General features: G+C 37.0%; 2 protein-coding genes across 2 annotated transcripts; one reads left to right on the plus strand and one right to left on the minus strand.

Moving 5' to 3' along the window:
• Positions 1-7368: 7368 nt before the first annotated feature.
• On the minus strand, positions 7369-8910 carry LOC109614195 (uncharacterized). Its single transcript, XM_020039538.2, has one exon. It carries the CDS (start codon positions 8908-8910, stop codon positions 7369-7371), a length of 1542 nt encoding a protein of 513 aa, XP_019895097.2.
• Positions 8911-12690: 3780 nt separating this feature from the next.
• Positions 12691-14487, plus strand: LOC101889210 (uncharacterized). The gene has a single exon (XM_059126475.1). It carries the CDS (start codon positions 12691-12693, stop codon positions 14485-14487), a length of 1797 nt encoding a protein of 598 aa, XP_058982458.1.
• The last annotated feature ends 1024 nt before the right edge of the window (positions 14488-15511 follow it).

A 15511-nucleotide genomic window follows, 5' to 3' on the forward strand; every position in this document is an offset into this window, starting at 1 on the left:
ATAATTGAGGCATTGTGTGTATGGGCGAATTCTTGCATAAAGTGTCCCACATGGCCACCCAATCGATAGGTATTATTCACCCGATTGAGGATATATAACTTCGTACTGCCTTTGTTAATATTCAGCCGCAGAGGTTGTCCATATAAATTTTTCACTTGGTCTTTATATAAAATAATTTTAATGGGCCAAGACAGTTCTATTTGGGTCACCTTAAATTGCGGATAAATTTGTATGGTAAAAAGTACTCCTGTGGAGGGCAAAGATTCCTTTACCGCCAAAACATTGATGGCTTTATTGCGCATGCAAAATTTCAATATATTCCCTATGAAGTCATCCTCGGCACTTTGTTTAAATACCAACAATAATCTTGTCTTAACACTTCTTCGCAGGACCAGCCAAAGGGATTCCAACATATGCTTATCCTTTTCTTCATTGCCACTCATTGAAAGAAGGGCCAGTAATTGACGATTGTAAAATGGCCACAGGTATAACGGTGCTTTACCTCTCAGCTGTATCATTGGCAAACCAAATCCTTTGGCCACATCATCCACATTATACAGCTCCACAATGTCGCCAGCTGACATATCCGAATGCCTTGCATAGATTATGGTATGAAAATATTTTTGTTCTCTGGCCGTTTTCAAAATATCCACCAGAGCTAAACTCAAATCATTTTGGACGGAACATAATTGCAGAAAGCCGATAAGGTTTGTAACGTTTGACATTTGTTCGTGTATTGCGAGGAGCTTCCTTGCAAGCAAACTCCTTGGCTAGGCGTTCGCTTTTGCCGATGAGTGTTTTTGTTAATTGTTGTGGGATTGTGAAGTGCTTTGGGGAATCGGTATTTAAACACGTGAAGTATTTATGCCTTGGACATGTTGATGTACGAACTGATGAGCCGGACATGCTAGCCCAAAAAAGTGGATTTTCCAACGGGGAAGTTGTTATTTTTTTAATTGGCCCATTGAATAAAAAGAAAGGTAATGAGGAATTTATTTAATGCGAAATATATGAATACATTTTCACAAAATCGCGGTTAGCAACAATGAACGTGACAATTTTTCAAGACAGTCAACAACGTCGTAGTGTTTGAGGATTAAAAGGGAACTACCTCTCGACCAAGCTTGAATCGGCAATGGATAAGATTAAATAAAATAATGATTTTTTTTCCAAAATTATTGGAAACGAGTAAAAATACAACTAAGTTCGGACCAAACCTTTAATGTCCTCCACCATTTCGAAGGAACTTGCAAAATACCGCTTAAAGGATCGTTATATAGGGGCTATATGCAAACGTGGTACACGTAGACAATTTTTTGTCATAGCCGCAGTACCGATTCTGAACTTAAAATACGAAAATCATATCATCAAAAACCTGAATAAAGGGAGGTACCGTTATATGGGGGCCATACAAAGACAAGGACCTGCATACGTATTTTTTTGTGGTATGGAAAATGGACCATGTAGGTACACATCTTCGTATAGCCCCATATAACGGTACCTCCGGATATGCGATATTTTGATGATTTTAGCGAGATTGTTTACCGGAAATATTTCAAAATTAGTATTTGAAGTTCGTAATTAATACTACAGCCTATGACAGAAAATTGTCTGTGCAGGTCCACATCTTCGTGTAGCCCCAATAAAACGGAACCTCATGATATTCGGTATTTTGATGATTTTAGCGATATTATTTACCGGAATTATTTCAAATTTCGCATTTCTAGTTCGTAATGGATATTACAGCCTGTGTTCGTATAGCCTCCATATAACGGTACCTCCCGATATGCGATATTTTGATGATTTTAGCGACATTATTTACCGGAATTATTTCAAATTTTTTATTTGAAGTTCGTAATGGATACTACAGCCTATGCCAGAAAATTGTCTGTGCAGGCTTATGACAAAAGTTGCGTATACAGGTCCACGTCGTCGTATCGACCCTAATATACGGCTACATTCGCTATTTTTAAGATTTTAACAGAATTTTTAATGGATTTTAGTTTTTGAAAATTGTCAAATTTGTACCAAATGGTGGAGGGTATTCAAAGTTCGGCCTGGCCGAACTTACAGCTTTTTCACTTGTTCGAACTACCAAGTTAGAGATAATTCTGTTCAAAATGTAGTTAAAATTATAAAAATAAATATTATAAGAAGGTAATATGGGAGATATACGAAAGCGTGTATCTGAACAGCAAATTTTCTGTCATTGGAAGTAGTACCCATTGTAATCTACAAATACTGAATTTGAAATAATTATGGTGAGAAGTATGTCTAAAATCATTCGATACAATTCCGGTGTAAAATGTGATACAAACCATCAAAATACCGAATGTGGAGGGTGCAGTTATATATAGACTATACCTAAACTTGAATCCATATGGACAGTTCTTTTGCTAAAGTTCTTAAAATGCGGACAGAAATGTCCCATTTTAAATACCACTAAATTCTACGGGCCTAAAATGAATTTCAACTGAATTTGAATAAACTCGGAAGCTTGAGTGATTTCTAGAGACGGACAAATATGACTACATTGATATAAAATTTTACGCTGATCAAGAATATACACAACTTGTGGGTTCAAAAATTACTATTTCGAGAAACTACAAACGGAATGAACAACTTATTATACAGGGTGAGATAAAAAAAAAGTGAAACAAAGTCAACCGCCATATTTTTTTCAGTTCTTTTTTTAAATTTTATTGAATTAAAGCAAAAAATTTCGGAAATAGCATCAACATTTAGAAAAAGTTTAGATTTGTTGGAATTGGCACTTTAGGCCGAATTATGGTCTTCAAATGGCCAATGAAACCGTCACACAGTGGTCCAAGATGCCAATCTAGCTGGAAAAAACTCAATTTTTTTATGTTTCAATGTTCACATAATTTGTTTGGTAATCATTAGATAACAGTCCACTGTTCATAACTGTATATCAGTTTTTTTGTTTTTTTTCTAATTTGCTTTGTTATGATGTTTTGGAAATGAACTATTGTATTATCACTGTTGTTTTAGCAGGCCTGTCGATTGCCAGCATCACATTTGAACTGTTCGTAACATCAAAGAAGAAAAAATTTTGTCGTAATTTTTTTTACATTGCATCATGTCAGGTATGTTTAAGCTATATTGTAGATAAATGTCGAATTTAAATGTTCTGTGTGCAAAATAATTGGTAAGAGGAAATATGTGTTTTGTGTAGCAAAATTTAGCAGTTTATGGTTTTTAGAGTAACTTTTAAATAGGATTCCCGTGGATTCCCGTGAAATGAATTGTGTCCTGTTGATCTGTGTGGTGTCCACTTTAGATGAAAAAAAGAAATAGCTGCAATTATTGACCGGTAAACTTTTTATATACATATATAGATAACATACCCATAACACGGAGAGAACTATATAATGTGTGGATTGCCGAAATGGAAAGCAAAGAAAGGGCAAAAGCTGTCATTAGTTATTTTTTTGCTAAGAGTGGTTTACAGAAAACTAAAACAGAAGATTATTGCAATAAAGTTGAGTTAGCTGTACGGAGATTAACGTATTCAATTAACGAAAGGTGGATAAAAGCAAAAAGATCAAAGAAATATTTTGAAGACTCTAATAAAATTTGGTTAAATGGAGTATTTTGTCTTCCTTCTGAAAACGTGATTAAAATTCCAGAGGATTTAGGGATCCAACCGTCAACGTCAAATTTTGGTAGACCTCGATCTGATTTTTCAGGTAAATCTGAAAAAGGGAAGCGTTTGGAAGTGTCAACTTTAGTTAGTGAATGTTCACCTGAGAAACTAGTTTTCGCTGCTGGCGTTAGTCTTTATAAGTCTGGCAAGAGGAATGCTGCCGCGATTCTAAAGAACATAAATGAATCTCCAACGAGAGCAACTAAAATTAAAAAAATTGTTAATGCACAATCTAAGGAACCAGTACCATATACAGATGACGAAGCATTACGACTGTTTATCGATGTAAAATATACAAAAGCAAGTTATAATGCGATGCGTGCTGGTGCTAAGATCCGTAACGCGGATATATACCCATCATATCATAGAATTTTAGAAGCTAAAGAAAAGTGCTACCCAAGTAATGGAATAAAGGTATCCGATGTAACAGCAGAAGTGCCTCTGCAGGACTTAGTGGATCACACTGCATGTAGAATTTTAAAGTTACAAAAAGAGGTCATAGAGGAATTCAATTATACGGAATTGACTTTGACGTATAAATGGGGATGTGATGGTAGCAGTGGACACTCAACCTATAAGCAAAACTTTAGTTCAAATGATTCCCGTAAGACAGATGAATATTTGTTTGCAATTTGCTTGGTACCTTTGCAGCTAAAGTACGATAACCATATCATATGGGAAAACCCACGTCCATCATCTACACGTTTTTGCAGGCCAATTAAACTGATTTTTGAAAAGGAAACAAAATCGTTGATTCAAGATGAAACTAATTACATTCAAAATCAAATTGATGCAATAGTGTCAACAGCTTCTAACATTGAAGATAAAACGGTTATTGTTAAACATGTGTTTTATTTAACAATGATTGATGGCAAGGTTTTCTCAATTCTTAGCGATTCCTCTACTCAAAGATGTGGTATTTGTGGAGCAACGCCAACCATTATGAACAAACTGCACGAAATTAAAGCCTTAAATGTAAGGGCCAATCTTTACGAATATGGGTTATCGACATTGCATGCGTGGATAAGATGCCTGGAATGTGTATTGCATATATCTTACAAAATTAAAATTAGAAAATGGCAAGCTCGTAGTGCGTCCGATAAAGATTCACAGAAGAAAAGAAAAGAAGAAATAATTAGCGCTCTGAAATCAGAAATGAATTTGCTTATTGATATTCCTAAGCCTGGAGAAGGAAGCACAAATGACGGCAATACCGCTAGAAAATTTTTTCAGCAACCTTCCTTAGCTTCTCAAATAACAGGTGTAAATGAAAGTTTAATAAAAAGACTAGGAATAATTTTGAGAACTATGTCATCTGGTTATGCAATTAATGTGGAAGCTTTCCGAAAATATGCGATGGATACTGCGGAACTATACGTAGAACTGTATGAATGGTACTATATGCCATCGAGTGTCCACAAAATTTTGATTCACGGCGCAGACATAATTCAAAATGCGGCACTACCGATAGGAATGATGTCGGAGGAAGCACTAGAGTCTCGAAACAAAGATTTTAGATTTATTCGCGAACATCACACTAGAAAAATGGCACGAGAAAAAACAATGGAAGATCTTTTCAATTATTTGCTTCTGTCATCAGATCCATTAATCTCATCTTTTTCAGCAAAGCCATTTGTTAGCTCTCGAAATGAAGAACTATTAGGTGATGAAGATATTTCATTACTTTTAGATCCTTTTATACAGGAAGATGTAGAATAATTTAAATAAATGATTATTATTTTAAATATATATTAATATTCTTATGTTGTTTTGTATATATTAACATTCATATACTTTCAAATGCCATAAAAATTTCCACGACTATTTTACCTACAACGCCCATTTTTGGTACAAAGAATGCTTTCAATACGAAATACATAATTCCAAAATTTCATACTTCTAGCTGCTTCCGAAGAGAAGTTATGACTTTTTTCCAGCTAGATTGGCGTCTTGGACCACTGTGCGTCACACGCTGCCCGAATGTTGCTCTCCGGTATTTTGGCCCATTCCCGGCGAAGTGCTTGCTTGAGGTGATCGACACTTTGGTATTTTTTAGTGCCAACCTTGCTTTCCAAAATACTCCAGACACAATAGTCCAACGGATTGGTATCCAGAGATTTTGGTGGCCATTGTGCGCTGTAAATAAAGCGAGGAGCCGCATTTTGTAACCATTCTTGGGTGGCGCGTGCTGAGTGCGATGCTGCTGAGTCCTCTTGGAATAACCAAGGTCTACGGCCAAAATGCTCAAGGTTTTAACACACCCTCTAGAATATTTTCGCGATAATATTCGGCACTTATTCTGATGCCACGGTCGACTAATACCAGCGGAGGGCGACCATCCGGGCGACTGGAATTTCAATGGCTTTTCCCCGAGCTCATTTTTCAATATTTGTCAAGTGGAATACTTTTTTTTCATGAATAACTTTTTTTCTGAAATAATTCTCACCAAAATGGTTATGTACGCTTGTAAACAATATAATGAGCTGTCACTGGAATAATTGTAACAGCTGTCGGACGAGTCTCTTAGAAATGACAGCAGTCTGAATTTGGTTGCAGTTTTTTAATTTCACCCTGTACTATATATGGAAGAGGGTATAAAAAATACCGAATATCGGGAGGTACAGTTATATGGGGGCTCTGCGAAGTCGTGGACCTGCACAGACAATTTTCTGTATTCATTACGAACTTTTAATACGAAATTTGAAACAATTCCGGTGAATAAATTCGCTAAAATCATCAAAATATCGAATATCGGGAGGAACCGTTAAATGGGGGCTATACTAAAACGTGGACTTACATGGCCTTACCAAAAGTCCTGCAGACATAGCATACATTTGAGTAAAATTTTATCAATCTACTTCAATTCGTTCGGAAGCCACAGTGATTTCCACAGACGGAAGGACTTAGCTAAATCGACATCATGATCAAGAATATACTTTGTGGGATCTAAGATGTATATTTCGAGGTGTTACAAACGGAATGAGAATATACCCTCCATACTATGGTGGAGGGTATAAAAATAATAATAAATAAACCTATTTTGGATAAGACACCCGAAGAGATCTCCCAATATCTATAATTTTCGCAGCGAAACTTGTGTTAGTAAAAATATTGGAATACATTTAACTTGAGTGGTCCGAAATAGTCCGTTTTCACACCAGATCTCGTTAAGGCAGAAATATTAGCGCATGCGAAATTTAAATACAATCGGGCTCCTATTCCAAATTTTATAAAGGCTATAATTATTCCAAATTTTGACTATTTGTGGGGATGTACTTCATAGGGTGTTCCGATATTATCCATTTTCGCATCTGACATAGCACTGATTTGCAAACTTTGCATAAAAATGGATGATCCTTCTTTGTTCTGTGCGGTAGAACATTTTGAAGTTTTGTGGGGAGGATCAGAAGGAGTGATAATGATATTACAAGTGAGAGTTATCGTGTGAACCAGCCGCACCGACGGACACCTTAGATCGACTCTAAATGCCCTGAAATGGCCCTAGGGTCTAAAACCGTTATTTCGAAGAGGCACTTTTTATCCGTATAAAATGAAATATATCTTCTGTAGCCATCTGGCTGAGGGTATAAAAATTTCAAAATACACCATTTGATGGTTACCCATTTACGCAATTGGAAAAGCCCAATTGAAGCATTCAAATTCAATTTGTTTTGGAATAAATCAAAGACACATTTCAAAATTTATTCAACACGATTTACAATATTTATGCTTACAAAAAATCTATACCAAAGAATTTCAACTATCACACATAGCAACGCCATACAATTTAAGCCGAGATACAAAAACATTAACCATTTAATATCTTCTACTTTCATTGGCTCTACGGTTGTCTTCTTGCTGGTGTCGGTCAATTTTATGCGTTTCCTTTGGACAGCCTCCAAAAAGGCCAATTGCTTCCAATGGTTAGTAAGTCCAGCCTGAGCAGATATGCCAATCATTTCGTTGACTGCATCCTCGAAGGGTGAGTTCGCCTGCATGGCTACCATTTGGCCGTACATTTTCAACAAACATATGTCCGATAGGATAAATTTACGTTTTGCAAAGAATTTCTGTTGTTCATCGTATTGGGCCCATTGAACCTCCGGCACGGGGTACAAATAACGAGTATCAAAGCTATCGCGCAATGTATAGAATTCCAGAAATGTAGGTATGACCTTGACAACTTTCAAGTACATATCATAGTCGGCGAATAATTCGTTTGTCATTTTCTTAAATTCATCGTCGTACATCAGTATTTTCTTATTCCTTTGAAGGACATCCTGCAGGGTATTGATGGGTTTTTCTGTGGGTGGACTTGCGTTGAAGCTTTGCAGATATGAGGCGTATGTGGTGTTTATTATGATGCCACCAAGGCAGGTCAGGACATAGAGAATGCTACGCCAACCCAAATAGTTAGGTTCCATTTGATAGGGCTGACCCAACATACCATTGAAAATGTACACGTTGAAGAAGATATTCCAGAGATTTGTAATTTTACCTTCCAACCAATAGGTGAGGGCCAAGGCAGAGGACAATAACATCATTGTGACTAAAATTAACCACAATATGCCAACATCAAATACCATGGCATATAGCATGTAGTCCTGTATTGGACTCGCCGTTGGCACCATAATGCACCATTCTAATAGTGTATAACAGTTACTGTGAGTCCGATCACTTGAATAGTCATTCAGGACAAGTTGCTGTGACATATCAAGAGTCTCATTATCAAGAAACATGTCATACCAAAAGGCGTCGAGGTAGCCGGTGGGAAATGTTATTGTTGCATTTTGAAATCTGGCAAATTCATCAAATAAATGACCCACATGACCACCAAGGAAATAGGTTCCATTCACTTCCTTTAAAATATACGACTTATTGCTGTCCCGTTTTAGATTCATACGTAATGGAGCCTTATGCATATTTCTTACTTGATCTGGATAGAGTTTGGAGAATCCATTTAGTTGTTGAGTCCGCATTTCAAATGAGGGAAATATTCTTGGGGAATAATATTCGGGTAGTTGGGCAATATTGTCTCTAATGGCCACCACATTGACAGCTTTATGGCTGCAACAATATTTTATTATTTCCTCCACATATTCTTCATCTTCTTCCGCTCGAAGGAGTAATAATAATCGGCTTTTCACTAGTCTCCTTAGACTCACCCATAGCGTATCTAGCAGAGATTTATCTGCCCGTTCATCACCATTCATTGGAACCACAGCCAATATTTTTCGATTCATTTTTGGCCAAACATAAAATGTGTTGTTGCCTTTGAGTTGTATCATTGGTAGTCCGAAACGTTTTGCAACCTGATCCACATCATAGCTCTCCAAAAGTAATCTATCTTCATGACAGATATAAATTATCGTATGATAATAGCTCTCTTTCCAAATTTCTCCTAAAATCTCCACTATCTTTAAATTAAATTCATTTGAATTTCTCCATATTTCCAACAATCCGAGCAGTGTTGTCACATTCGTCCAGAGCAACATTATTACACTCTGTCAGACCAAAGGTTTATTTTATACAAAAATACTATTAGAAGCGATGTAACAGTTCATTGTATAAAATGTAATGCTTCACAATTAAGCAATTAACTAATTTCTGATAAATTTTGAAAACAGAAAAATAAAAGACAATGAACTTGTCCAGTTGGTAGAACAAAAGAAAGCTATTTTAAAGGGATTTTAATTTATATTTATCATGCAAACGGTTGGGTTTAATATGGCTTAAAGTTGAAATTGCTCGGCCTGGAACTACATTGAATATTCTTTGCAAGAATGCTGGTAGGGTCGTTACATGGGGCTCATGTTAGATAATATTTGAGCAAAATTTTGTTTGAAAATAGTGTTTGGAGCTTCTTAATATTAAATATACCCCAATATTACAAAAAAACAAGCCAAGCGAAAAATTAGGTTAAGACAAAAAATCAATCAAATCATGGAGTTTTGCTGACGAATGCTACAACAAGGCTCATAAAACACACCTTGCTACAAATCGTTAAAAAAAATAAATAAAAAAACTCGGAAATGTGTACTATGATTGTGTGATCTCCGGACAGGACATCAGATACTGCTCGAAAGTTCCTCTGCCAAATTTTATCGTCATTTCTAAGCCACTCGTCCGACAGCAGGGTAAAATTATTCCAGTGACAGCTCATTATATTATTTACCAGCGTACAAAAGCATTTTGGTGAGAATTTTCCAGAAAAAAATTTATTCGTGATGGAATTCAAGCGTGATAGTGTGATTTCTTTATATTTGACTGGAAAACCACAAGCGACTATCGTTAGAGCATGTGAATAAATCTTTCGTGTCTCGTCCCATCGCTCGTTACCGTGATACTGGTAGCGTAGCCCGACGTCAAGGAAGTGAACGGAAGAAAACATCAACATCAGCAGAAATGATTCGAAAAATAATGAAGCGACTTGAACGAAACCCGCGTCGCAGCGGCCGAAAAATGGCTCGTGAGCTGAACATATCGCAATGTTCCATTCGGTAAATATTAAAAATAAGCCATTGAAATCCCAAAAAGTGCAAGAACTTGCACCGCACAGAAAGAAAATGGACTCAAAAGAGCTAAAGAGTTGCTTCGCTTGGCCGAAAGTGGTAAAATGCCGAATTTGCTTTTCTTCGATGAGAAAAGATTCGTTGTCCAGCAGTTTGTATACAAACAAAATGATCCACTCGTGTTTACTTGCCAAAGAGGTCAGCTGAAAATGTGCACCTTCTGTTGCCCAACAGAACTCAAGCGCCGGCCATGATGATGGTGTGGGCCGCCATAACAGTCGATTGTCGCTCTCCGCTCGAATTAAACGACCGTGGCATCAGAATAAATGCGGAGTATTATCGCGCAAACATTTTGGCCGCAGACCTTGGACATTCCAACTGGACTAAACAACATCGGACTCAGCACGCTCTACCCACTTAATTTCCAGCGCACAATGGCCACTAAAAACTCCGGATATTAATCCGTTGGACTATTGTGTCTAGAGTATTTTGGAAAGCAAGGTTGGCACTAAAAAATACCAAAGTGTCGATCACCCCAAGCAAGCGCTTCCCCGGGAATGGGTTAAAATACCTCAGAGCAAGGTTTGAAGGCCATATTTCGTTCCAACTGGTGACCAATTCGAACAAATCTAAACTTATTCTAAAATTTGATGCTTTTTCCGACATTTTTTTATTTTATTCAATAAAATTAAAAAAAAAAAATGTTTAAATTATGCCATTTGACTTTGTTGCAGTTTTTTTTTATCTTACCCTGTATATATGCACGTAAATCAGGTCTGTTCTTCTCCTTGATTCGTTTTTATTGTTTTTTTTTTTTTTTTTGTTTTGCTTTTCAAATATTTTCGTCTTAGTTTTTGTTTGTTTTATGTTGAAGCCAGTTTGTAAAAGATGAACATATTTCCAAAGAAACCAGTGGAATGCTAAAATACGATTTGTTTTTAAATTTCCCTCTTTCTGCGAAACAGTTGGTAATTTCTCTCGATTTTACAAATTTTCATAGCATTTTCTGGTCTTAGTCAGAGGAGATTTGTTATGATTTTTTAAAAAATACGTATCTTTATCTGAGCTTCGTGCACGCTGAGCCAGTTGGAGTTTCGGGCTTGCTTGTTTTAGCAAAATTTCGAAATTCGTGGTCTCAACCGGAATCTAGAGTAGTCACATATAGATAGTCATAGTCGTACCATAGTTTTCACGACCGGACACCTGCAAGCCGGACGCCAATCACCATAGTACCCGATTGTAACCCGAGCAGCGAAATCATTCACAACTCTAGCGCAATACTCGGTATTTTTTGTGCCAACCTTGCTTTTCATAATGCTCCAGACACATATTCCAACAAATTGGTATCCGGAGATTTTGGTGGCCATTGTGCACTGGGTGGCGCGTGCTGAGTGCGATGGTGCTGAGTCCTGTTGGAATGTCCAAGGTCAGCGGCCAAAATACTTGCATTTCCAAGATTTTCTTACACGCTCCAGAGTATTTTCGCGATCATATTTGGCATTTATTCTGATGCTACGGGCGATTAATACGAGCGAAAAGCGACCGTCGGTTGTTATGGCGGCCCGGCGCTTTAGTTCTGGTGGTCCACCGAAGGTGCACATTTTCAGCTGACCTCTTTGGCTAGTAAACACGAGTGGATCATTTTGTTTGTGTACAAACTACTGGACAACGAATGTTTTCTCATCAGAGAAAACCAAATTCGGCAGTTTGCCACTTTCGCCCAAGCGAAACTACTTTTTAGCTCTTTTGAGTCTATTTTCCTTCTGTTGCGGTGTAAGTTCTTGCGCTTGTAAACAATATAATTGTATACTTTTAATTGATGTCGGATGAGTGGCTTAGAAATGACAGCAGTCTGAAATTGGTTGCAGTTTCCTCATCCCACCCTGTATACTTTGTCCGTATTAAGATATAGCCTTCAATAATGGTATCTGGTGCTTAATGACGAGATTAATAATCTTAAATTTGCAGTGAAAAGGAAAGCCAGAGAGACACTATCACACACAGTTAATGAAGCGGCTCATCAGGCATATTTGAAGTGAATGGTGGCATACATGGGCCCTTCTTTGGGAGGCAAAAATGTCGCTTCCCTGTAGGAAGACGGGTAAATGGCTCTGAAATAATGAAATTTATTTGGAGTCTTGCAATGTTTAAAAATTAAAGGTGTGTTTGTTTTTTGGTGTAAAATTTAAACGTTATATTAACGCTTTCGGTCAAAGAATTCAAATATTATGCAGTTTTCTGGACAAACACACTATGTGCTCTTTATGGCACCTAGCGTGATAATAACAAATTAAATTTTAAAATTTCATACGTGTCCTTTGCAGTTCCCATTTCATACAAGGTATTTGCTATTATTCAATTTTCATCAAATAATAATATATAATACATTTTTGCTGAAATTATTTACCATTATATTGACAGCTATTCCCCGATCACAATTCCGCCACTGCAATTGTTAGTCTAATACAATATTGAAAAGTGCTAGCAGGCTAATTAAACGACGGGATTCAAATGGTAATTTTAATAAATGTGACAACATTGTTGGGATTACTGCAAATATCCTCAAATTCGTATGAATTAAATGTAAAAATTGTGAATATGTTGAGCAAGGTGCGAAAGGAGCGTAATTATCGAACAATAATCTATATGAGTTCGGTAGATGGGGTGCCTGAGGAGGGCTACAATATTGATGAGGTGGCAAGGCTGATGGAAACTCCCATGATACAACTGAAAGGAAATACATCCTTTTATCTTTGGTCAAAATTCAATCGAGAATTGCTGGCTGTGGTGCCAATGAATGGCGATGAGCGTAAGGATAAGTTACTACTAGAGTCACTGTGGAGGAATCTAAGAAAACTTCTAAAGACGAGGTTGCTTTTAATTTTTAAGGCCGCAACAGATGAGGAATATATGGAAGATATCATAAGGTTTTGCTCTAACCACAAGGCAATTAATGTTATGGCAATAAAGGAAGATGTTGCCTCACTGGATCTCTGCTATGTTCCAAACCTTTTCCCCTCTTTTGTGTTGAGAAGCCACAACATGAGTGGGTCCTCAAACTTCAGATTCTATCCAAATCATGTTAGAAATATGCATAAATCTCCCTTACGCCTAAGTCTAAAGAAAGGCAGCAACAAGTCCTATATTTTAAAGGAGGTTAATGGAATCTATTCCCTAGGTGGCCATGTGGGTCATTTCTTCGATGAATTTGCGAGATTTCATAATGCAACAATAACATTTCCTACCGGTTATCATGATGCCTTTGTGTTTGATGCATTCCTCGACAATGACACCCTGGACATGTCGCAGCAACTTGCATTGAATAACTATAAAAGTGATCGTGTTCACAGCGACTGCTATAGCCTAACGGATTGGTGTATTATGGTACCCACCGCCAGTCCAATACCGTATTATATGTTTTATGGCATGATTTTTGATCTCAAAATATTAACTCTCATTCTGGTGACAATTTTCGTTTTGACATTTGCCATAGATCTAACTTTTTGGTTCGAGGGTAAGACCACCAATCCTTGGAATATCCTGTTCAATATTTACACGTTCAATGGTATGCTGGGGCAACCCTATCAAATGGAGGCAAATTATTCCGGCTGGCGTAGTGTTCTCTATGTGTTGACCTGTTTTGGTGGTGTCATAGTTAACACCACCTATGTCACATATCTACAAAGTTTCAATGCCAGTCCACCGACAGAGAGACCCATCAACACCTTGGAAGATGCCCTTGCAAATCCCAAGAAAATTCTAATGTACGAAGATGAATTCAGTAAAATGAACAATGAAATCATCAACGATTATGATTTGTTTGTAAAAATCATTGAAGTTGTTCCAACATTTTTGGAATTTTATACGCTGCGCGATAGCTATGATACCCGTTATTTATATCCAGTTCCAGAGGTACAGTGGTCTCTCTATGAACAACAGCAGGAGTTCTTTGCCAAGCGTAAATTTCGTCTATCCAATATATGCTTGGTAAAGATGTACGGACAAATGGTACCAATGCAAGCGGATTCTCCGTTTGAGGAAGCGGTCAATGAAATGATTGGCATAGCCCATCAAGCCGGCCTCACCAATCATTGGAAACAAATGGCCTTTATGGAGGCCGTTCAAAGGAAACGCATCAATTTGACCGACTCCAGTAGTAAGGTTCGGTTTGAACCCATGGAATTGCAAGATACTAAATGGTTTATGCTGCTATATCTTATATTGAATTCAGTAGCATTTTTGTGTTTTATGTGCGAGATAGTTTTCTACAAACTTAGCAATAAATCCGTAATCATAATTAAAATTTAACAAAATTATAATTTTTACAGTACCATAATTTGTAAATAAAATTTTCCATACTCAAAATAAAGATATTTATACCCTACAACACTATGTGTTGGGGGTATTATAAGTTTGATTGGGCCAAAAATTATGTAACACCACGAAATATTGCAAATATCGAAAATTTTCACAAGGGTAGGGTTGGGCTCAGAAGGGCTAGGCCTATTGTTTTCAAAGATGTCTGCAATATAATAGGGGTTGAAATGGACCAAGAACTAAAAATTTTCCTGATTTTGCAGCCGTTATAAAGATCATAAATAGAAACCAAAGGACACGAAATCTCGCATAAAGTTAGAGTTTAGGACAGCGGGTACAATGGACCACTAATTTTGTGTGAAAAAATACCAGCATTATGTACAGGCGATATCCGAAATACACAAAAGGCGAACTTCTGGATTTTTTATGCTGATTTCGTTGACGAATATCGCCCAATATCACAGACAAGCAAATCATATAGATGGGTCTTAATCTGGGGATTCAGAGGGGCCTCTTGCTTTTGGAGATGATCGCAAAATATTTGGGGGTTCAAATTAACCAAAAACAGAAATGTTCTTCCGATCACACAATTGAAGCCTATCGTCACGCCCGTGAAGAGAGTTGAGGACAGTGAAGAATTCTAGCATTTCCGATGACCATTGGATTATATTTAGCTGTAAAATGGACTACAACAACTAACAGCCCGACGGAATGCAGAAATATTGGGCAAACGTCCCTTGTCAAAATCCTAATTTCAAAAGCGAAATCTTCCAATTTGGATTTGGACATAAGGGGGCTTCTAACATATTTTAGTGTTGTGGGGTATAACATAGTCGGCCCCGCATGACAATAGCCTTTGCTTACTTTTTTTAAATAATTTTTCACAATTGAGGGCGAATATTAATATATTTCGGATGCGATGAAGATTATAAAATACCCTAAAATAAAAACGAATATTACAGAAGACATATATTAATATTGATTGTGTAATTTTAGAATATTTTTCGTGAAATTA

The sequence above is a fragment of the Musca domestica genome, unplaced genomic scaffold (assembly GCF_030504385.1).
Source record: "Musca domestica strain aabys unplaced genomic scaffold, Musca_domestica.polishedcontigs.V.1.1 39, whole genome shotgun sequence".
Lineage (NCBI taxonomy): Eukaryota > Metazoa > Arthropoda > Insecta > Diptera > Muscidae > Musca > Musca domestica.

Coding starts and splice junctions, on each gene's coding strand:
- LOC109614195 (XM_020039538.2), bottom strand. CDS start 8,910: ATGAATCGAAAAATATTGGCTGTGGTTCCAATGAATGGTGATGAACGG.
- LOC101889210 (XM_059126475.1), top strand. CDS start 12,691: ATGGTAATTTTAATAAATGTGACAACATTGTTGGGATTACTGCAAATA.